The sequence below is a fragment of the Pecten maximus genome, chromosome 11 (genome assembly GCF_902652985.1).
Source record: "Pecten maximus chromosome 11, xPecMax1.1, whole genome shotgun sequence".
In the NCBI taxonomy this organism is placed as follows: Eukaryota; Metazoa; Mollusca; class Bivalvia; order Pectinida; family Pectinidae; genus Pecten; species Pecten maximus.
The window spans coordinates 41,587,783-41,613,542 of NC_047025.1; the positions used below are offsets into that span (position 1 = coordinate 41,587,783).

At 38.6% G+C, this 25,760-nt stretch overlaps 2 protein-coding genes across 2 annotated transcripts in view; both read left to right on the plus strand.

Moving 5' to 3' along the window:
- Positions 1 to 1,699: 1,699 nt before the first annotated feature.
- On the plus strand, positions 1,700 to 10,873 carry LOC117337932 (mucin-17-like). Its single transcript, XM_033899082.1, has 5 exons — positions 1,700 to 4,024; positions 4,463 to 4,763; positions 7,004 to 7,083; positions 7,532 to 7,820; positions 8,180 to 10,873. The coding sequence occupies exons 1-5, from the start codon at positions 1,757 to 1,759 to the stop codon at positions 8,872 to 8,874; spliced, it is 3,633 nt and encodes a 1,210-aa protein (XP_033754973.1). The 5' UTR covers positions 1,700 to 1,756; the 3' UTR covers positions 8,875 to 10,873.
- Positions 10,874 to 18,372: 7,499 nt separating this feature from the next.
- The window catches only part of LOC117338619, a 17,775-nt gene continuing 10,387 nt past the window's right edge, over positions 18,373 to 25,760 (plus strand). The window contains exon 1 of the mRNA XM_033899977.1: positions 18,373 to 18,487. Coding sequence (XP_033755868.1) covers positions 18,373 to 18,487 — 115 coding nt within the window. The remainder of the gene's footprint in view (positions 18,488 to 25,760) is intronic.

Consider the following 25,760-nt stretch of genomic DNA (forward strand, 5'->3'; position numbering starts at 1 on the left):
TATACAGTCTTACAAAACTACTTCATCACCAATCTCCCTGCCCTTGTCAAAATCTCAAAATACAACATTCATAGAAACGGTTCCTGTGGATAGTACCTCACAAAAATCAGAAACTAGAAGACGAAGACGAAGACGTAAAAAATCTAAGAAAAACTGTACTATGGCCACAGATACTACGTACACCCAGACCCAGATTTCCAATAAAACGGTACCAAATCAAATGCCTCTCCAGAGTCAGAAATCTTATTTTGAAAAAACCGCCCCGGTTTGTACTCCGATTCATCAATCTACTTCGACACTAACAACCAAAGTTAGTACCCTGTCTCAGAAATCCGATACCTTAACAACAGCCACGGTTTGTACTTCAAGCCACAAATCAACTCCAGTAACAACACCGCTGATAAGTTCTATGTCTCAAAAAACTTCTTCTTTAACAAAAGCCCCGATTGGTAGTCTGACTCAGAATTCTTCTGGAAAAACAATAGCCCCGGTTTGTACTTCATCGGAGAATTCTACTGCCATAACAACAGCCCCGGTTGGTAATCCAACTCAGAATTCTTCTTCAAGAACAATAGCCCCGGTTTGTACTTCGTCTCAGAGAATTACTTCAATTACTACAACACTGGATTGCAGTCCGTTTCACAAATCTCCTTCGATAACGACAACGTTAGCTAGTACTGCATCTCAGAAATCGAAATCGATAGCAACAGCGCTAGTTGGTACTGCATCTCAGAAATCGAAATCGATAGCAACAACGCTGGTTAGTACTCCGTCTCAGAAATCTAATTCGATGATAACAGCCCCGGTTGGTACTTCTTCACAGAATTCTACCTCAATGACAATGGCCCCTGTTCGAATTCCGACTATAAAGTCTACTACAATGGAAACAGCCCCGATTAGTAGTCCGATTCAGAATGTTACTGCCGTAACAACAGCCCAGGTTGGTAGTCCGACTCAGAGTTCTTCTGCTAGAACAATAGCCCCGGTTTGTACTTCGTCTCTAAAGTTTACTTCCACTACTACAGCACTGGATTGCAGTCCATTTCAGAAATCTAATTCAATAACAACAGCCACGGTTTCTAGTTCGTCTCAGAAATCTTCTTCAATGACAACAACGCCGGTTTGTAACCAGTCACAGAAAACCACTGCCGTAACAACAGCCATGGTTTTTACTGCGAGCCATAAATCCCCTCCAGTAACAACGGCGCTGTTAAGTTCTTTGACAGATAAAACTACTGGAATAACAACAGCCCCAGTTAGTAGTCAGGCTCATCATTCTTTAGCAAAAACAAAAGCCCCAGTTTGTACTTTGTCTCAGAAATTTACTTCAAAAACTACAGCACAGGATTGCAGTCCGTCTCAGAAATCTACTTCGATAACAACCACGGATTGTAGTTTGTCTAAACAATCTAAATCAATGGCAACAACGCTGGTTACTTCTCTGTCTCAGAAAACTTCTATTACAACAAACCAGGTGTGTAATCAGTCACAGAAAACTACCTGCGTAACAACATCCCCGCTTAGCACTTCGTCTCAGAAATCTAATTCTATAGCTACAACTCAGAAAATAAATTCTAAAGGAGCATCACAAGCTTGTATACAGTCTTACAAAACTACTTCATCACCAATCTCCCTGCCCTTGTCAAAATCTCAAAATACAACATTCATAGAAACGGTTCATGTGGATAGTACCTCACAAAAATCAGAAACTAGAAGACGAAGACGAAGACGTAAAAAATCTAAGAAAAACTGTACTATGGCCACAGATACTACGTACACCCAGACCCAGATTTCCAATAAAACGGTACCAAATCAAATGCCTCTCCAGAGTCAGAAATCTTATTTTGAAAAAACCGCCCCGGTTTGTACTCCGATTCATCAATCTACTTCGACACTAACAACCAAAGTTAGTACCCTGTCTCAGAAATCCGATACCTTAACAACAGCCACGGTTTGTACTTCAAGCCACAAATTAACTCCAGTAACAACAGCGCTGCTAAGTTCTATGTCACAAAATTCTTCCATATCAACGAACCCAGTTTGTACTTCGTCTCAGAATTCTTCTACCAGAAGAATAGTCCCAGTTTGTACTTCGTCTCACAATTCTTCTACCAGAACAATAGCCCCGGTTTGTACTTCGTCTCAGAATTCTTCTACCAGAACAAAAGTCCCGGTTTGTACTTCGTCTAAGAGAATTACTTCAATTACTTCACTGGATTGTCGTCCGTGTCAGAAATCTACAACAATAACAACAATGCCAGTTACTTCTCTGCATAAGAAAACTTCTTCTATTGCAACAAACCCGCTGTGTAATCGGTCACAAAACACTTCTTTTATCCTAAAAACCCCGGTAAGTATTTCGTCTCCAAAAATTACTACAATAACAACAGCCCGATCCGATGCCTTAACAACAGCCACGGTAAGTTGTGTGCCTCAGAAAACGTCCACCATTACAACAGCCACGGTAAGTTGTGTGCCTCAGGAAACGTCCACCATTACATCAGCCACGGTAAGTTGTGTGCCTCAGAAAACGTCCACCATTACATCAGCCACGGTAAGTTGTGTGTCTCAGGAAACGTCCACCATTACATCAGCCACGGGAAGTTGTGTGCCTCAGGAAACGTCCACCATTACATCAGCCACGGTAAGTTGTGTGCCTCAGGAAACGTCCACCATTACATCAGCCGCGGTAAGTTGTGTGCCTCAGGAAACGTCCACCATTACATCAGCCACGGTAAGTTGTGTGCCTCAGGAAACGTCCACCATTACATCAGCCGCGGTTTGTACTTCGCCTCAGAAAATTACTTCCATAACAACAACTGTTTGTAGTCCGTCCATTAGATCTACTTCAATGACGACAGCCCTGGTTTTTACTCTGAGTAAAACATCAACTTCGATGGTAACAGCTCAGAATTTTTCTACCATGCAAACAGCCCTGGTTAGTACTCCGTCTCAGAAATTTAATTCGATAACAACAGCCCTAGTTAGTACTCCGTCTCAGAAATCTAATTCGATAACAACAACCCTAGTTAGTACTCCGTCTCAGAAATCTACTCCAATGGCAACAGCACCAGTTTGTACTTCATCTCAGTATTCTACTTTATCTACTTCACAGACAACGACCACAGTTCTTACACCGACTTCTTCTATTGTATCAGCCCTATCTCAAAAATCTGGTTTAGTAGAATTGGAATTAGTTACAACAAAACTCCACTCTCAAACACCATTTTCATTAGAAAGAGCTATAATAAGTGGTAGGTCTAAGACAGCATATATAACTTCGGTTAGTTCTCCGTATTCGAAATCAACTTTTGTAGAAACAGAATCGGTTAGTGCCAAAATTCCACAATCTTCTTCTGTAGACGAAGTATCGATTAGTACCAAACCTTCCCAATCTTCTTCTGTAGACGTAGTATCGATCAGTACCAAACCTTCACAATCTTCTTCTGTAGACGTAGTGTCGATCAGTACCAAACTTTCACAATCTTCTTCTGTAGACGAAGTTTCGATCAGTACCAAACCTTCACAATCTTCTTCAGTAGACGTTGTATCGGTTAGTACCACAGGTCGGAAATCGTCTACAGTACATCCCATTGTCCGTTCTAACTTAACGGATGCCATACCATCGACACAGTCAAACGTTGCTGTTCATAAAACACATACAACGCAACCCAACACATTTAGCACAATCACACCTACATATCCATCCAATCAATCTATTGCTGTAAGAGTTTGTTCCTTGTCCAAAACCGAATCCACATACAACCAAGACGACGATCCCTCTAGTTCCAGACACGATACAAAATGTCAAAATAAGAACGACCAATTGTTGCAAGCACACTGTTCCGAAGAGGGGACTCGTGAAACAATCGGTAAACTGAGTTCCGATTGTGACGCGAAAACACCAGCACGCCAACAAGATGTGTGTGAATCGAATGGGGGTCCAACATTTGACAACACCGTTGACAGGTCATTTGAAAGCAAGACGCAATGTGAGGGTGTTGCCAATCATAGAGAAGACGAGGTAAGATACTCAGCACTAGAAAGATAGATATCGCTTATATCCGTACAACTCCCATTCTATTGTCCATGCATGTATATGAGCTCCATTCACTAAATCACTAACCTTCTGCTTCACGCTGTTGGTATTTTTCCGGTGAAGGTTTAGTAAAAAGTAATGGGATGGGCGATTGACTCAGTGATAGCACACTCGTTTTTAACTTATACGAACAGAGTTTACAATACTTCGATCGCAGATGAAAAGATATGGGATAATCTACGGCACCATGTATGATTGATCTGGGTGTTCCAGTCTCATCCAACATGAAAACATCTCGCGCAATTCCGTGGGGCCAATATTGGTTTTAATAAAAAGTTAACGGTCATTAAAGCTGTTAAAATTATTATGGTAATACTTGATATCATAGTTAGTTACAACGCCTTTATTATTTCTTTGTCACAGATAACAACTAGAATTACCCTGTGGTGTCCTGGGATAAAATCAAAATTCAACATAATAATCAAACATCAGAAGGAACTTCTACTGGATTGTCTTCTGTTGCGAGTATCTAGCAGTCTGACGATATTCCAAACATTCATTAAGAATAGCCGTTCCTCGCAGTACCGATATATTCCGTGCCCGAATGATACATTACAATCACCAAACGCAACTTTTACTATATACGGAGTGCAAGGAACAATGTTGAACGGTACCTGGTACACAATTATTGCGGGAGGCAAGGAAACAGTACATATGGCGAACGGTAGGCAGTACGATATTAGTTTTATTTGGTGTATACCATATCAATGTCTGACTATATTGGTTTATCTTACGTTTACCCTATCAAAGTGTGACTATATTGGTTTATCTGGTGTATACCCTATCAAAATGTGACTATATTGGTGTATCTGACGAATACCCTATCAACGTTTGACTATATTGGTTTATCTTACGTTTACCCTATCAAAGTGTGACTATATTGGTTTATCTTACGTTTACCCTATCAAAATGTGACTATATTGGTTTATCTAACGTATACCCTATCAACGTGTGACTATATTGGTTTATCTTACGTTTACCCTATCAAAGTGTGACTATATTGGTTTATCTTACGTTTACCCTATCAAAGTCTGACTATATTGGTTTATCTGGTGTATACCCTATCAAAGTGTGACTATATTGGTTTATCTGGTGTATACCCTATCAAAGTGTGACTATATTGGTTTATCTGGTGTATACCCTATCAAAGTGTGACTATATTGGTTTATCTGGTGTATGCCCTATCAAAGTGTGGCTATATTGGTTTATCTGGTGTATACTCTACCAAAGTATGGCTATATTGGTTTATCTGGTGTATACTCTATCAAAGTGTGTCTATATTGGTTTATCTTGTGTATACCCTATCAAAGTGTGACTATATTAGTTCATCTGGTGTATGCCCTATCAAAGTGTGACTATATTGGTTAATCTGACGTTTACCCTATCAAAGTATAACTATATTGGTTTATCTGACGTTTACCCTATCAAAGTGTGACTATATTGGTTTGTCTGGTGTATACCTTATCAAAGTGTGACTATATTGCTTTATCTGACGTATACCCTATCAAAGTGTGACTATATTGGTTTATCTGGTCTATACCCTATCAAAGTATGACTATATTGGTTTATCTGGCGTATACCCTATCAAAGTGTGACTATATTGGTTTATCTGACGTATACCCCATCAAAGTGTGACTATATTGGTTTATCTGGTGTATACCCTATCAAAGTTTGACTATATAAGTCTGTCTGGTGTATACCCTATCAAAGTGTGACCATATTTGGTTTATCTGACGTTTACCCTGAAAAAGTGTGACTATATTGGTTTGTCCGGTGTATACCCTATCAAAGTGTGACTATATTTGTTTATCTGACGTTTACCCTGTCAAAGTGTGACTGTATAAGTTTTATCTGGTGTATACCCCATCAAAGTGTGACCATATTGGTTTATCTGATGTTTACCCTGAAAAAGTGTGACTATATTGGTTTGTCTGGTGTATACCCAATCAAAGTGTGACTATATTGGTTTATCTGACGTATACCCTATCAAAGTGTGACTATATTGGTTTATCTGACGTATACCCTATCAAAGTGTGACTATATTGGTTTATCTGGTCTATACCATATCAAAGTATGACTATATTGGTTTATCTGGCGTATACCCTATCAAAGTGTGACTATATTGGTTTATCTGACGTATACCCCATCAAAGTGTGACTATATTGGTTTATCTGGTGTATACCCTATCAAAGTTTGACTATATAAGTCTGTCTGGTGTATACCCTATCAAAGTGTGACCATATTTGGTTTATCTGACGTTTACCCTGAAAAAGTGTGACTATATTGGTTTGTCCGGTGTATACCCTATCAAAGTGTGACTATATTTGTTTATCTGACGTTTACCCTGTCAAAGTGTGACTGTATAAGTTTATCTGGTGTATACCCCATCAAAGTGTGACCATATTGGTTTATCTGATGTTTACCCTGAAAAAGTGTGACTATATTGGTTTGTCTGGTGTATACCCAATCAAAGTGTGACTATATTGGTTTATCTGACGTTTACCCTGTCAAAGTGTGACTGTATAAGTTTATCTGATGCATACCCTATCAAAGTGTAACTATATTGGTTTATCTGACGTTTACCCTGAAAAAGTGTGACTATATTGGTTTGTCTGGTGTATACCCTATCACAGTGTGACTATATTGGTTTATCTGACGTTTACCCTGTCAAAGTGTGACTGTATAAGTTTATCTGGTGTATACCCTATCAAAGTGTGACTATATTGGTTTATCTGATGCATACCCTATGAAAATGTGACTATATTGGTTTATCTGACGTTTACCCTGAAAAAGTGTGACTATATTGGTTTGTCTGGTGTAAAGTTTTACTGAAAACCTCAATTTGAATTATAAATAATCAATCAAGTGCATTTGTACGTTATTGGTTACATTTTCTATTCACAGGGGTGAACAAAGGTGACCTAGTTATGGCAATACGACCCCTGGACACATTCCTAACTCTACTAGAAGATGGGCCTAGTCAGGTAAATGATATAGTTTCCTTTATTATTTCTTGATAAAAATTGGCGGAATCGTTACCGGGTAATCGATATTTTGTGTCATTGTTAAGAGTAATGACAAATACACTGCCAACGGTAGGACCCAACCAACGCGGTCTCTTGCTATCCGGGCAGACATACTATCACTAGGCTAACAAATTGAACACAATAAACGCAGAATTTTGATAACGGACAATTTGAAATCATAGGAGTTCAATATGTAGTACATATTTGTTAATGTAAACTTTGATAGAAATAACGCATTAACCAAAGCGTTTAGATATTTTTTTTTAAATCCTCTTTTGGAGCATATAATTTGTTGACGTTATGATTTTTAACTCATCGTATATGCTTTTGTATAGAAAAATACGTCACGCTTCTCTACTTGTATTTTGTTCGTGTTTGGAATCTATTGCCTCTTTGTTAACTTTAGGAACCGTACAATATAGATGTAATCGACATCGCCCCACAGCAATACATGGTGATAGACGTAAATCCAATGCATGATCATACGAACGGCTTCATCGTCATCCTCCATCAAGTTAACCCTCCAGTGGCCTGCACCATGTTCCACTACGGTTCAGCAGCAGATTTTGTGATCCCAAGCCTCCTACATCCCGCTACAGAGTATAAACTACAGTTCTTCAGGATTCGTTCGATACATGCCACAGATGACGTGTATATAGGGAATTCACACTCAACTGTGATCAAGTTCACCACATGTAAGTTTTTGCGAAAACCATAAAAATGTACTGTGTAATTTTCGCGGTTTTTTTATTTTATCAATTTATTTATTCTTATTATTTTTTTTTACATTAAATGTTTCAGAAAATTCGAAAAAGATCTAATGTAGTGCAGTGTTTTTCATATATATTTTATCCGCGGGAAATTCCTGCTAGGTTTGGTGCTGTAGATCGTGAGTTCGAGGCCCGGTCATTTACAAGAGATGCGTCGTACATAATCACTATACAAAACTGTATATATTAAGGTACAATTTACAACAATAAATAGTAGATAAATACCACTCATACACTATGTGATATTTCATAGATACTACTTTTCAATTCTTCCACATTTACAGACATGACTCAGAACGAGGTGTTGGAACTTTACCAGAAAGCTGTGAGATTCCTGTCAGCTCACTCTGCAAATTTTACAAATATTTCCTTTTTCTATCGGAATAAATCGGACGAGTATTACAGCCGAATTATGAATACAGATGGCGTCATGCACAAGTACCTCAAAAACTGGGGAGGAGATCAGGCCTCGACACTCAACAGAAAAATAGAAGGTCTGTTCTTTAGCGCAAATATAGATCCAGTGACACTTGCTCCCCCCAATATTTCATTTTTTGGTTCAGTGAGGTTGCATGTTCCGACGTATTTTCTTTTGAACCGCAACGTCAATATGTACTTCTCTGACTTTTACTGTCATCGTGTGAATCACAAGGTCCAAATTGTCCTGACGGTCAAGGGCAGCCCTACTGACCGCTTCTGTCGACAGCGGCTTGTTTTGCTTGATTCAACCAACAACCCCTTCCTCATCAGAGCAGTGTACGGATTCAGTGAAATCGTCCGAGTAACAACGAACATTACAGTGGAAGTTTTCTACACCGAGGACGTTCCAATCAAGGCCATGATGTGTTTCGACAACGTGTTCTTTACCAAGACGTCACAGGAGGGGAACGCTCTAAGCATGGTAAATGGCGTTCCGAAGAATAAAGACTGTAGAATATGTAATTTGGACAGTTTTCTTCGTGCTCATAATCTAATGTGATTCTGTCTGTTTATATCGATAGACTTTTGTAATGAGCACCGTTGAACAAATATCACTGGGTTTTTTAAACAGATTTTTTTTCTGTTGAAAAATGGCAGATACACGCCGTAGAGGCAGTCGTGTGATTATCCACGTTATTTACCGTATTCTTTCTGCTCTAAACGGCGGTAAGATAGTGTAATATTGATTGTGAATATCGCATTGAAAGCCCTATCTATAGTGAATTTACTCTCGGAGGCATTTATAGATACAACAAATAATCATGACATTTCCCGAATCTCATTTTATGAACTTCAGGTAACCCGTCCACATATGTGCCTGGGTTTATCGGTGAACTCAAAATAACCCGTCTACTTATATGCCTCGGTATCTCAGTGATCTCAAAATAAGCCGTCTTCTTGTATGCCTGGGTATCTCGGTGAACTCAAGGTTACCCGTCTACGTACATACCTGGGTATCTCGGTAAACTCAACGTAACCCGTCTACATATACCTGGGTATCTCGGTAAACTCAAAGTAACCCGTCTACTTACATCCCTGGGTATCTCGGTGAACTCCAGGTTACCCGTCTATTTTTATACCTGAGTATCTCGGTGAACTCCAGTCCATTAAAGACAAGACGAAGTCTTTATAACGGAAACATTATTTGCATCTTGACAGCAAAACTTACCTAGAACAATGATGCCATGAAATGTTTAAGCTGGCATCGGGACGGGGAAATTCCTTATCAAAGTGGCTTAGGGTGTGTATAAATATGCATAGTGATTAACGTATACAATCAAAGCTCACCACAGCTTGAGTTGTGCTCCTTCGGAGAATACACAGAAACGTTAAGTGAGGTCGTAGCAACACGGAAAAAACAGCGTGAACTACTCCTGAAATTATCTTCTACAAATGAAGTAATTGAATAAAGGCTCGATCTCGAATATCAGACTACAGAACTGTAAGTTATCCAAAAAGAGAACGAACTAGCAAAGAAATTCACTGAAAAATACGACTATGAATTAACATTTACAATGGGTAAGTGAGGCTTCAAACTTTCTAGGAATAGCAAAATACAAGTGTGGAGACCTAGACAAAAATATCTTAATTAGAAAGACTAAGAAATTCATTGATGAACGTTCGAGTGGGATTGAAGGATTGAAAAGGGCACCTATACATATACTCCAAACAACGAAACATTGTGCCAACAATACGACAATTATTAAGCGCCTTGAGTTGACATTATTAACTTTTGAACACAATAAACAGACATTGCTTCAATACAGAAGTAAATGAAGAACGTTAAGTGACAGCTGGAACAAGGAGAAAGAAGACCATTCTGAACAGCCCTCGACTACTGAAGAAAAGACAATACGTCTCTTCCAAAACTATTACACCACCATCTCCTCTAGGTCTTTCGCCGACAAAATTAAATTCCAGAGCTTGTGCGCGCTGTTCCATTTGATCAGTTCTAACCTACCGTTGAGTCGTCGACGACTCCGTTCAAACAGAAACATATTTGGTGATAAACAGTATTCAATGGGATCAACAGTTCCGATCTCGGTGTATTTGACGGAATTGATAAGAACGCGTCATCCTTGAATGTTGTGCGCGCTTTCCTGTATGATAACTTCAATACTTACACTTATTTACTGTACTTCGCTCAGTCTCAGTCATGGGAACACACTGCATCAGCTCATCTGAATGTAGCGGACGATGAAGCCATTTAAAACATCGACGGCATCACGTTTTGGCAAACAGGTGTCCGTGTTCGAGAGTGGTTTCCCAGAAATGTCTATCGCATTCAACATGAAGATACTTGCCAGCTATGATTTCATGTGTTCGAACATTGAAGGTGTTATGGCTGGTATGCTCTTCTGGATTGTTTCCTTAAATATGACATTAATGTACAGTGATATCTCTAAGCATTTGATAAGAGTGGGACTCTTTAGTGTTACTGGTTACTTCTGTTTCGTTAAACCTGTCAATAAAGTTGACCATTTCAGTAAAAGATGAAATATCAGAGGCGGTGTTTGCATGCTATCCACGGAGAATTTGAGAGTACAAGTGTAAGATATTACAAATGTATCTAGAAACTGACTTAGATTCATTTGTTGCATTTTACATTGTTCACAATACATTCTCTTCCTATCCCGAAAGTATGACGATACTTTTACGTAAGAGATGAAATAAATTCCTTAAACGTGCTGAACCAGTATCTATAGCTTAGTAATATGTCCATGGGGAGTCCGTTAATTTATAAATGCATTTCTTTCAAATGAATATACAAGAAAATAGCTGAAAATATAGAACTTATTTATTTTTAAAAGGAAGAGTTTAACATACATATATACAAATGTAGTATTTAAACTTTAATGGTTAACCTACCATTCTATTTATTTGTCACTCAGATTGCATTTATATTGAAAATAAATACAATATAACAAGCGTTTAAAGGTTGATTAATAACATCCAATATATACAATATATACGCATGGTGCACAGACATACACAGCATTAATGGATACCCAGATTCATTGAATAATGACGCAATAAATGATTGTTTATGTTTTTATTAAAGACATGATTTCCATAACAGATCTACCATAAGTGAATTCCTTGTTGACTTAAATTATATGGGTATTTATAATATGACTTTGCGTTTCGTATACAGCAGATTGGGCATTCATTTCTTACTGCGAAAGGAATTCGTGGAACGACTTTGTCTCTCTCTGACTTGCCCGAGTTAATATAATATATGCACATAGTTGTGATGACGATTTTGACATTTTGTGATAGATAACATAAACATAAAAATTTTTCTTTATTTCTATCAATTGGGAAGTTTTGAATGTAATCTCCCATTTTCATAACTCTGTCACATGGCAAACAATGTTTAAAGCGGCTTTGAGGACATTATTTTAGTTTTAAGACGATGCCTGTTAGAAGCACACCTTCGAAAGAAGATTAAAATGTTTAAAAGACATGTTCTGCATTTATTAGAATTAATATAACGCGCATACCATGATATGATCTCGAAATAAAATGCATATTCTGTTATTATTGCTTTTGATGTAGAATAAGTATCAGTATTTTCTTCATTTTATTACATATTTTTAGTGCATTGTTCGATAATTGTGTCTATCAAAAACTTCCTGTTAAAACAAGTTGAATATTGTGTTTATGTATGTGTGTATGGTATTCTCTGAACTAATTCATGAAATTGAAATAGTAAATTAACTGCTTTTATAATTCATTGACTTCTCTCTTCCGCTCTGTAACCAATTCGGTATTTTTCAATATTCAATTATTATTTTATTTGATATGTATTTGTGATTACAATGTTTCTTCTTGTAGCTCTCAAGGGTAATAAAGAAATAATATACTAAATTCTATTACTGTTGTCAAATACTGAAACGGAAAATAAAAACGATATCCTAAAGATATTGTTTTAATGGCAGAAATGATAATGGATTTCGGCAACACTCATTAGCTCTGAGAACAAAAGCAAATGATATAGATGATCTGGGTATCTATTAATTCCATCAGTCACATATTGCTCATCAAAAATCTTCACAACGTATGGGTAGAATTTCAGTTATTCATAAAAATCCGCCATCCCGTTCTGCGATGAAGAGGAAGCCGCGACGAGTAGTGAGATCTGGAAAACGTCAAACTGTAAAGATAAAGGCTTAAATAGCAGCAGTTCCCCTTCTAAAAAGTGTTAATACCAAGAATATTCTAGTATTAAAGCAAGAAAAGAAGAGAGGAAGTTGGCGAACAAAACCTGGAGAGAGCTTCAACAAAGGGGCCAAACTCCATAAAAATATGAAGCTGACACTAAGAGCCAGAATGTTAGCTCACATTTTACCGACATTTGATAACGTAATTTAATTTGTTAATCGATCAAATTCATTTATTTAACTCATTATCTCAAAAGTTGGTTATATTTTTTAAGTAAACCAATTATCTTATCAATTTATGTTTCGTCCATGCCTTTCAAATTTCCGCGGTAGGGTTAGGGTTAAGGTTTACTTCTAGATCCCTTTCACATGTGGCTCTTGATATCACTGACCACTCATTGAACCACGAGGCAGCTACATTATTTTACATCTAATTTTTTTATTTTTAAACGTATGCCTGTCGCTACCCGTGTCGCCTGAATAATACAATACTGTCTGGTCGGTAAAGTATTATTTTACATTCGCCTTCTTGTGGTTAAGATATATCAAGGTACACAGTTTCGTCAATTGCATAATCGTTTAGAATTGTGATTTTTAAATACAAACACATCATTGAGTTTGTAAAGGCTTGTAAGGCCTTATTAAATTACAAAACGTGTCAAAGAAAAATAAATCAGTCACGATGTTTTGAGAAACGGTCCTCGTACGGTTACTAACCACAGCTGTCTACACGTTCTTGTCAGGGTATATAGTAGCTGAAATGTTGTGCAATTTTCAGGAGCAAGTATTGTGGTAATCTCCTTTAATCACAAAACTACAGGTACAAGCATTGCCACGTAAACATAACTATATCATTTGTCACACATGCATATATACATGTATATATAGTATATAACTCCCGATAGTGGGTTGTGGTTGTTGTGAATTATAAACGGACCTATGCAGACATCACAAACATTATTAGTTGTATACAGCCTGGTATGTGTATTCTGTAATCATACAATACCATATGATGTATACATGTATTATATGATTATATTCTACAATAAAATGTTTATCCTTGGACAAAACAGATCTTATTTATTAAAAGTATGCTAGCAATTATTGAATTCAGATGAATACATAATTTTCTATTGTACAATATACACATACAGATATATCCTGTTTTACACCGTATACATACCGACACAAGGTTATGTATGGTAACCCACACGGTTTTATCTGATATGGTGCTAAATGTAGAGCGTATTATCCTATTTTAGGCGATCGCCTGGTCGGGTAGACGGCTGTAGAGCGTCCTATTGTAGGCAATCGCCTGGTCGGGTAGACGGCTGTAGAGCGTCCTATTGTAGGCGATCGCCTGGTCGGGTAGACGGCTGTAGAGCGTCCTATTGTAGGGGATCGCCTGGTCGGGTAGACGGCTGTAGAGCGTCCTATTGTAGGCGATCGCCTGGTCGGGTAGACGGCTGTAGAGCGTCCTATTGTAGGCGATTGTAACGCGCAGCACGTGTACCGCAGGGGTGCCACGTGTGTCGGACTGCTACCAAATTTTTGCCCAGGGTTCGACTGCCGCTTTCGCTTGCAGATTCCAAACACAAATGAATTTTCAAGTAATAGACAGTATTTAGTAAACTGGTGAGAAAGAAAATAGACTCGTCATATAAAGTTCAACAATTTATTAACATGTGTAAAAATAACAAAGTACCAAAATAATACCCGCGAGGCACAGTGAGGAATTCACAATTATATACGTCTAGCCTGAAACATTTACCAACCATCTTTTAATCACAACTAACCATATAAATGAAATAAATGTAGTTTACCCCGAGTCTCAAGCACGTGGCATGTCCGGTCAGAATACAACATTTGCTAACCACCCGTCTTTTCTCCCGTATCTACTTACGAGGTTACCAACAACCATCCCTCGCTTAACCGGTATAGAAACAGCCCGAGAGGCGGAAATATTCACTAGCCACTCCGCGAGTGCTCTCAAAATGGAATAATCCCTTCAAGCAACAACCTGACTTCCGACATGACACCGGCACACGAGACTCAAATTAAACAAAGTTCTATACATCGAAAATACATCAAAATACTACACGTGAAAATAAAAATACATGTACGATAGTGGCAAATAATATCCAGCAGACAAATTAATATGAAATTTAGGAAAGGATGGGCGACGGTTATCTAATTAATTTCACAGATTAAAAGTCAACACCACTTACCCTGCTGACACCCGGACGAAAAGTGATTGACCCCAGAGCAGCACGGGTATCTTGCGTAACCGGATGTTACAATTTTCCGGAACGAGTCCAAAAATAAACGAGCGAAACGCAACTGCGTTACATACCCCCCAACCACCTGAATAGGCTACGACCCGTAGCCGGTAACAGTCAAAGGGGAGATAATTTACAAACAGCCAAAGGGAGATAATCTAGGTGAAAATGCTGGACATCAGTTGCCACATCAACATGTTACCTAACTGCTTACAAGGAAAAAAAAATTAGGTTCACAAGAGAAGAAGTTCCTCACTGGCCCACAATACATTTCATTTTTCACAAAAATACACCAGATAACAACTGGTACAACATATTGAAAAAAAAATGGAGGCGACTCCCTGCAATCAGGTTTTACAATCACACAACTTTAGTTATATCAACACATATACATTTGTATCATTTAAATTAGATTCTTATGCATTGTAGTTAACACAATATCAATTCATGATCAATAATTATACCTATATTTCCTTTGTATTGTCAATCTACAAGGACAAAGTTAGTTTTACAGGCAATTAGTACAGGGGTGATCATAGCACCCTAAGTCATGATCATCGAAAATTGTACATAATGACAAACTTTCCATAAAATGTCTATTCAGAGAATGTTAAATTTTAAAGGGTCAGCTGGTTTTTATACAGTGTTTCTTTCTTTCAAGCTCCCGGGAATAATCTAGTTCAAGGTGTCATTTCAGATTACACAATTCTGTATAGTGGACATACTCAACATCCTTTTGTTTTCACATAAATTTTCTTCCAAATTATGATTTTACATCCGAGATGCTCGCCCATTATAGTTGCCAGTTTACATGATTCAGCATTTCTTATGCCTAATATAAAACATGCTCGCCCATTATATTTGCCAGTTTACATGATTCAGCATTTCTTATGCCTAGTATAAAACAATATTTTTGTTGTTGTTTTTTTTCCCTGGCAGCATTTCTTAGGCCCAGTATCAAACAATGCATAAATGTGTTTAGCATTGATAATTAGGCCTCAAGCCCTCTGAGCATGGAATATGTAGACCTTGAGCATTTCCATTCAAGTTCTGGATCTCAAGCATATTGAGATTCAAGTATAAACAAATTAAAGTATATGTTTAGTATTTGAGCCTTGAGCATTGACATTTGGCCTTGAGCATTTTGAGATTCAATATTTGAGCCTTGAGCATTTTGAGCATTGAATATTTGAGCCTTGAGCATTTTGATTCACTCCTGAGCACACAAGTATTTCAAATCCCAAAAATGAATATTGACATTTCTTTTCTATTTTCCAGCCTGTTCTTCAATAGGGATATAGTAACCATATAACATCTAGTCACATAAAAAAAATAAGTTACACATTAACAAATTGCACATGTTACTTTCCACTGTGCAACCAAACTTGACACAATAAAAAAACCTAGACTTTCACAGTTGATGCTGGGTTATACTCAATAATATGTAGACAAGTGCCTTATTTCATTAGCAGAGATCAAATTCTAGATATAACTGGTAATTTCTTTATCTTACAGGAACCCTGTGGCCAAATATCAATTTTAGAACTAGGTGTTCCTTATAGAACATTTAATGACCTTAAATTTAACTGGAGAGAAACCTCAAGGATGTAATTTATTTATAAATTTCGCACATGTAGAGTCAGCACATTTGTCAGGGGTCCAGCAACAACTGTTAGTTTGCAGGGATTTAGCTGTAGTTCACCTCCATAACTAAATATTACACCAAAAAAAATAACACATTACACACTACAATACAAACATAAAACCCCAAAAAATGAAAAAACATGGACTTTTGTCCGGTGTCAGCACTTAACCCCCCTCCCTGACTAAATTTGGGGAAGCCACCCCCATTATATATAATTAACCACTATAGACATTCTAAAACAATTTTAACTTCCTCCTTGAACTAAATATTTTGCCCGATCAGAGTTGACACGGTAGCAGACTATACCCACCCAACCTATCTACAACCATGCAGTCGCCCATACCCTGTGTTGGTCATATCAACTCTAGCCACAAGGACCAGAGCTCCTGCAACGGTTACACTAACCTATGTGCCAAAGAAAACCCACCCGAACAATTTAGGGGAGGGAGTGTCTTGGTTGAGTTTGCCTCTCAGTGTTGGTCATATCAACGCTAGCCACCGAAGGGACAACCCCAAACCGGTGACCTCCCAGCTAAGAAAAAAAAACTCTAATCTACAATACCCTTACTGAACACCCCCCCCCCCCCCCCCCGTCATCTCTGATTGAGCCCCAATATCTAGTAAATAATACATTTAGTGATCACTTACACACTACTACAAATAAAGTGACTCCATAAACCAACTATTGAAAAATTCCTTCCCCCTCCAGTATCCAGTTGATGTCTACCCCCCTCCCCTCCCCCACTCCCATTCTACCTACTTCAGAACCCCCCCCCCCCCCCCCCCGCCCCCAAACTAAATCTTTCTCAACTCCCTGATGGCCACGTGCTGCAGCTCATGGTAGTATCTCCTCATGCCGGTTGGGTTCAGGTGAACCCCATCGGCCAGCAACCGAGGGGACATGAGGCGCCTCCGGGCGACCCAACTTTGCCCACGGTCCCTGAGCTCAAGGGACATGGCAAAGTTGAGACGCGCCCGGCGCGCCCCATATTCCGCCCCAGTTACTGCCCGAAACCGGATGCGAGGGAATACCCTCATGACCGCAACACGGGCCACCCCCCACCTATCCAACTTATCTAAAATCATTCGCAGTACCCCCATAAACTGCTTCCACCCCTCCCCCCGTGAATCTAGGTCGTTCCCCCCAATTTGTAGAATAACCACCCCTGGCCGAAATCCCTCCCCAATCATAGTATCCACTAACCCGACTACGTCCCATATCCTCCCCCCGGACCTGCCATACATTCTAACCTCCACCCCCCCCTCAATCCTAAATTCTCCCTATAATGCCCACCCCTGTTAGTCTTTATCAAACCCCCCACCCGGTTGACAAAACTATGCCCCACAAGGGCCACCTTGCCTGTTACCTGTCTATCCATGTTTAATTGTACCTACAATAAAAAAGAGAAGAAAAGAATTGTTACAATTCACCTCAATACATTACCCTACTCCTCACATCCAGATTAATACAACTATAATTACTGTCCATGGTATTACTGTCACTAAAGCGTCACTGGCACACCTCCTGGGGAAGGGAAGGAATTCCAGGGGTCGACTCCAGTGTCCTCCAGGCCCCTGCCCATGTTGCCTGCCCGTGCCAACAACTTCACTCAACCACCACATGTATTAGAACAACTGTACCTGTTATATTTCTATGAAAGTTCCTCCAGACGTCTTTGGATGGACCTTCCAGTCACATATATATATAAAGCACTGCGCGGTTGGGGGTCACGGTCAACCAGGGGGCAAAGTTGACTACCCCAATGTCCTGTGTTCACATCCACCACCATACAGCTCAACCCTGGCGGCCGCACAAGGTATTTTGCAAAAGTTTGTATGCAATTCCTATGTGGTTATTTCACATGCACCATCAGTTGATCAAACGCCATGTGCTGTCTAAGGTCATGATCATGGTACCTCTGGAAGCTGAGTGTCTATGTCCGGGCAGGTCTACTGCATGCAGTCGTGTTGGAGCTCCATATGGTCACAGGGGCCTGGGTCCTCTTCCGTGGTTCCCTCCCCCAGGTCAGAGGGGTGCCAGCAACACAGGATTTTACATGAAAGTAAATAACAAATAATCTATTAGTTATATAATTATGACTTAAAACATTCTCTCACATGATAAATATCCTACACTACAGCAAGTGAAAATTCTAATTAGGTGAGGTCATAGGCCCCAGACCTCATCCAGTCGGGCGGACGCCTCCGACGTCCCCCGGCCCGAGGGGCTGGGTATCCCACTGAACTCCGGCTTAAGTCCCAAAGGATTATCTATATTACCCCCATCCCCCTACTAACGAGTGGCTTCCCCTCGATAAATCCGTCGCCCATCCTTTCAGAACCTTCCCTTCTCACCAGTTTTTTTTTTTTTTTTTAACCAAAGTTATCCCTTCAAGCTCAATATTACAATATTACTTTCGAATTTATTACTTAAAAAAAACTACCGCTTTACTTTACAAAACGGAGACCGCAATATCACAAAAATAAACCGGTCCCGCCGGAGGTTCCAATTGTAACGCGCAGCACGTGTACCGCAGGGGTGCCACGTGTGTCGGACTGCTACCAAATTTTTGCCCAGGGTTCGACTGCCGCTTTCGCTTGCAGATTCCAAACACAAATGAATTTTCAAGTAATAGACAGTATTTAGTAAACTGGTGAGAAAGAAAATAGACTCGTCATATAAAGTTCAACAATTTATTAACATGTGTAAAAATAACAAAGTACCAAAATAATACCCGCGAGGCACAGTGAGGAATTCACAATTATATACGTCTAGCCTGAAACATTTACCAACCATCTTTTAATCACAACTAACCATATAAATGAAATAAATGTAGTTTACCCCGAGTCTCAAGCACGTGGCATGTCCGGTCAGAATACAACATTTGCTAACCACCCGTCTTTTCTCCCGTATCTACTTACGAGGTTACCAACAACCATCCCTCGCTTAACCGGTATAGAAACAGCCCGAGAGGCGGAAATATTCACTAGCCACTCCGCGAGTGCTCTCAAAATGGAATAATCCCTTCAAGCAACAACCTGACTTCCGACATGACACCGGCACACGAGACTCAAATTAAACAAAGTTCTATACATCGAAAATACATCAAAATACTACACGTGAAAATAAAAATACATGTACGATAGTGGCAAATAATATCCAGCAGACAAATTAATATGAAATTTAGGAAAGGATGGGCGACGGTTATATAATTAATTTCACAGATTAAAAGTCAACACCACTTACCCTGCTGACACCCGGACGAAAAGTGATTGACCCCAGAGCAGCACGGGTATCTTGCGTAACCGGATGTTACAATTTTCCGGAACGAGTCCAAAAATAAACGAGCGAAACGCAACTGCGTTACACGATCGCCTGGTCGGGTAGACGGCTGTAGAGCGTCCTATTGTAGGCGATCGCCTGGTCGGGTAGACGGCTGTATAGCGTTCTATTGTAGGGGATCGCCTGGTCGGGTAGACGGCTGTAGAGCGTCCTATTGTAGGCGATCGCCTGGTCGGGTAGACGGCTGTAGAGCGTCCTATTGTAGGCGATCGCCTGGTCGGGTAGACGGCTGATCGGTAGTCTGTATGTTAATGATGCAGAGGTTTCATACAAATTAATATTCTAACTTTTATGTATATTTACTAGTAAGTTATATGATATTACACATGTACAGGTACTCGTAGTATTTACATGTATTGGACTCCAAGGCCGAAATGTTAACACATTGGATCTGTTGAAAACAGTTTTAAACTCTGAAGACAATTATACAAACCAGATACATGATGAACTATCAAATGGGTTTAGCATTGGGGATCAAACAGATATGCTGCGAACCATGGTATTAAGTCATTAAAACAAACATATCTAAAAATTAAAATTACTATGTGGTTTTGATTGAGTATGCTTTTGATTATGTTTTGAAAATAATTGATTATTTTTCTCTCTTTCTTTTTAGTTACTGGAATAAATCATAATAATCCCAAGCTTCATGATAAATTGATAAGAATGATCGACTTGTATTTATTAGATAACTTCAGGTAACATATGGGTTGTCCTTCATTGCCATATACATGTACTGTATACCTGGAAATTATCGCCCCAGATTATTTTCGCCATTTAGCAACACAAAACATATTCGCCCCGTTTTAAATTCGCTCTTCACAAAATTATTAATTTGATTCAACCAGGCCAGACATTTTCGCCTTCATCTTAAATTCGCCCTATCATCAAAAGGCGAAAATAGCGAAAATTAAACGAGGGCGAAAAATACCAGGTATACAGTATGTTCCCGGGCTATAGCATGGTTATGTAGGGAAGTTCCCTGGCACTGACCGTAGACAAGCGGCTTTTCATCCGACTCAAAAACCTGACACGTCCTTAAATGACCCTGGCTGTTAATAGGACGTTAAACAAAGTAAGATATATGTTCATATATCACTGAAGATACAACTATACTGCATACTTCGTTAGTGTTCAAAACTTTAAATAAATTGTTCGATAACTGTCCTTACAATACATTTCAAAAACTCTCACTTAGTGCATTTATTTACATCGATCAGGTAAATACAGGATTGTTTTAAAATGTCTGTAGAAACGATTATGACCTATGCCTTACATATCTGATTACCGCAAGATACGACTGATATTGTCCTGATTCCAGATGTCTTCTGTTCAGGGTCACTCTAGATTTCCCACATACACTGGATAATCTCGTGGCTACTAAGGAAATCTATTTTTAACAACAGCCCTGGTTCGTAGTCTGTGTCAGATATCTACTTCAATAACAAAAACCCCAGTTTGTACTCATTCTCAGGAATCTACTTCGAAACAAATAGCCAAAGTTAGCGTACTGTCTCATAAATCCACTACCGTAGCAACAGTCACGGTTTGTTGTCCGTCTCAGAAATCTACACAGCACTGGTCAGTACTCCGTCTCAGAAATCTACACAGCACTGGTCAGTACTCCGTCTCAGAAATCTACACAGCGCTGGTCAGTACTCCGTCTCAGAAATCTACACAGCACTGGTCAGTACTCCGTCTCAGAAATCTAATTTAGTAACAACAGACCTGGTCAGTACTCCATCTCAGAAATCTAATTTAATAACAACAGCGCTAGACAGTACTCCGTCTCAGAAATCTACACAGCGCTGGTCAGTACTCCGTCTAAGACATCTAATTTTATAACAACAGTGCTAGTCAGTACTCCGTCTCAGAAATTTAATTTTATAACAACAGCGCTAATCAGTACTCCGTCTCAGAAATTTACACAGCGCTAGTCAGTACTCCGTCTCAGAAATCTACACAGCGCTAGTCAGTACTCCGTCTCAGAAATCTAATTTGATAACAACAACGCTGGCAAGCACTCCGACTCAAAAATCCAACTCGATAACAACAGAATGGTTTGTACTTTGTCACATAAAGCTACCTCAATGGCAGCAGTCCCTGTTTGTAGTACGTCTATAAAGTCTACTACAATGTCAGCATTAGGTTCTCTGATTCGGAAAATTACTTCTTTTATATCAGCTCCGGTTTTTTTTCCATCTGAAATGTCTACTTCAATATCAACAACCCGGATTAGTTTTCTGTAACTACTTTAATAACAATAGCCCTCGTTTGTAATTCATCCCATAAAAATACTGTTTGGTCCAATGGGTATGGTAGCAGTCTGTCGTAAGATCACAAAACGGTGTCGATCAGACTATAACTAACCGACACGATTTCATCTTTGGATTTGTTCTAATCCGTCATGGAAATGAAATAAAAGAGAACGTTTCTTAGGTTTGAAATCGGGAAAAGTAGAAAAAGCTAATTTTACTAAGAATTGTAGTACATTGTAAGAACTTTAGATAAAGGTTTAGTTGAACAACTAGTCGAACCAGTAATAAAACGTTGCTTATAGTAAAGCTGATGAAGATAGGAAACACTTATAGGCGAGCTAGATCTGCATTCTTCTCAATATCAGGGATTCTGAAAGATTTCAATACTGTAGCATGAGTGGATACTTCTGTCTTTAGAAAGACAGTCCATGTGCAGGAAGGGTTACCTTGGTTGTCATTTTTTATATGTCGTATATGCAAGAAAGGTCATGTAAATAATGGTTTTGACATCGGGACCATTAAATACAAACTTGTACTTTGTTTTCATTTTTGATTTTAGACTTTTAATACGTATAACACTTATGGACTTGGTCGACTTCATTTACCCCATGAATTTAATTACTTGGTTTATTGTTAACTAGGCAGTCAACTATTAACGCTTCGTCGTCAGCTTCAAAATCTAGATAAAACTGAAGATTGCAATTGATTTATTTACGAGCATCATAAGGTGGACATTAAAATAGATAGTAGGTTGATAAACATAAAACAAAAGTAATAAATTAAGAACCTATTTTAGATGTAAATGAAGACATTACATCACTAGTCATAGGGTAACAAACACCTTTCGACGGGATAAGGAAGACAACAAGTATAAGCTATAGTATTATGCTGCATGTCATTGCACAGAAAGTGAAGGATACTTATTACTTTAATTTCAAGTATCGGACGTCATGTAACAACTCAGAATCAATTTTCTCTGAAGGGAGTCATATCACTCAGATGTCGTATTTTGATAACGAACTTCATCGCCAGTGCTTCATCACAAATGTACAACGATAATTTGGCATTAGACACATTGTTAACGAAACAAAAAGCCCAGCCCTTGGTCAATATAGGCACCCTTGGTCAATATACGTACCCTTGGTCAATATACGTACCCTTGGTCAACATACGTACCCTTGGTCAATATACGTACCCTTGGTCAGTATACGCTCCCCTGGTCAGTATTCGTACCCTTGGTCAATATACGTACCCTTGGTCAACATACGTACCCTTGGTCAATGTACGTACCCTTGGTCAATATACGTACCCTTGGTCAGTATACGTACCCTTGGTCAACATACGTACCCTTGGTCAATATACGCTCCCCTGGTCAGTATTCGTACCCTTGGTCAATATACGTACCCTTGGTCAACATACGTACCCTTGGTCAATATACGTACCCTTGGTCAGTATACGCTCCCCTGGTCAGTATTCGTACCCTTGGTCAATATACGTACCCTTGGTCAACATACGTACCCTTGGTCAATGTACGTACCCTTGGTCAATATACGTACCCTTGGTCAGTATACGTACCCTTGGTCAACATACGTACCCTTGGTCAATATACGCTCCCCTGGTCAGTATTCGTACCCTTGGTCAATATACGTACCCTTGGTCAGTTTACGTACCCTTGGTCAATATACGTACCCTTTGTCAATATACGTTTCCTCGGTCAGTATACGTACCCTTGGTCAATATACGTACCCTTGGTCAGTATACGTACCCTTGGTCAATATATGTACCCTTGGTCAATATAGGCGCCCTGGTCAATATTCCAGCCTTTGGTCAACATACGTACCCTTGGTCAATATGCGTACCCTTGGTCAATATACGTTCCCTTGGTCAATATACGTACCCCTACTCTACTATACGATAGCACATAGTACAAATGTATTACGAATTTTGTATTGTGCATACAATGTGCCGACTTCGTGCGAAATAAGTACATCGTGTAACTGTATGCGATCCCACTTCTATATTGAAGATACAGTATAAGTTTGTCATCTCCAGATGTCCACATTATTCTGTCGATCATTTCCATCATTATTTGGAACAAATCCAATTCCGAAATGCGTCTCTTTTTGGAACCGATCCGTAACTTTTTCAGCTGAACTTGAAATATAAAATTTGGTAGACCAATCCGTATTGTAAATAAATTCGTTTTCCTTTGTTTTTCTAAATGGTATAAGGCTGTGAGAGTAAACATCATACTGCGTTTAATATGAGAAATCATTCGCGGAAAATCACGCTTTGATGCCGGTGTCATATAAAATATTGACCCCCCCCCCCCCCCCCCCCCCCCCCCCCCCCATAAAATACCGACCCGGGTCAGTATTTTATGCATAAAATAATGACCTACCCCATAAAATATTGATCCCCCCTACATTGTGATGAAACAATTTGCATAAAAGCAAACTTGAAACTTGACAGCATTATTAAATCATCTAAGCTTTTATACATAATTCTTGCATGTCAGTCCTGCAAGAAATAAACAGGTTGTCAGTCACACCTGAGGATAGGGCCAGGGGGCTAATTATAATCAGCTTGCAAAGGTGAGACCAGCACTCAGGTGTGGCCTTCAGGCCTATACAATATTACCAGGTATATACATGCATGTATATGGCTAAAGAAAGTTTATAGTGTTAATGATTAAGTATCAATTAATCTATCTATATTTGTACATTTTAACATGATATACTATATATTTTTCTGATTTAAATAAACAAGGATATATGATATCAGAAATCTGTATTACTATATATACAGTGTATATACAAATGAAAATTAAGTTATGTATACATCTCTGATTATATATATTAATTGATTCTTAAACTTTTACAAAAGAAAGTTCAATGCTATCTAAATGTCTAACATCTGCATTTTCTGTACTTTAAAAGAAACAAATGATGTGCACAATTATGTATTTTAAATCAATATGGCAGAAGATTTTATGTAAGTTTTGGGGTAAATCATACATAATAACTTGAAATATATAAGTTAAATTATGATGCATAAAGTGAAGACGTTTTTAAAGTCTACTTTAAAACAATGTTATTTTAATTATATATATGGGTCAAAGAAGTAATATAAACATTTTATTACATTTTTACCAGTGAAATATCAAAAATTATTCATTCTATAAAAGTGATATTTTTCACTAGTGAAGAATATCATATTTTTCACTAGTGAAGAATATCATATTTTTCACTAGTGACAAATATTACTTTTGCTGATTTGACCAATCAAATTTATGATTAGAAAATACCAAAATAATTGACCAATCAGAAAGCCCGACATATATGTCAGCGCCTGGACAGTGGAAACTACTTTTTTTGTTTACAAATTATCGCTGAAGTCCTAGTTAGCATACAAGGTAGGGTTTTCGTTGATAAAAAATGTAATAAACAGAATATCTAACAGTGTCTTAAGTAAAACCAAATATATTTCACTCGTGTGGCTAATATTTTGATATTTTTCACTCGTGCTGCGCACTCGTGAAAAATATCAAAATATTAGCCGCACCCCACTCGAGAAATATATTTGATATTACTGAAGACACTGTTAGATATCCTCTATATAATCCAGATAACACTTGATCCTAACATAAATGTATGGAGTTTTGTGTTTTGATAAAGGGGTGGCATTAATATTGCCT

Coding starts and splice junctions, on each gene's coding strand:
- LOC117337932 (XM_033899082.1), top strand. CDS start 1,757: ATGGCCACAGATACTACGTACACCCAGACCCAGATTTCCAATAAAACG. Junction 4,025..4,462: donor CCAATCATAGAGAAGACGAG/GTAAGATACTCA, acceptor TCTTTGTCACAG/ATAACAACTAGAATTACCCT. Junction 4,764..7,003: donor AACAGTACATATGGCGAACG/GTAGGCAGTACG, acceptor TTCTATTCACAG/GGGTGAACAAAGGTGACCTA.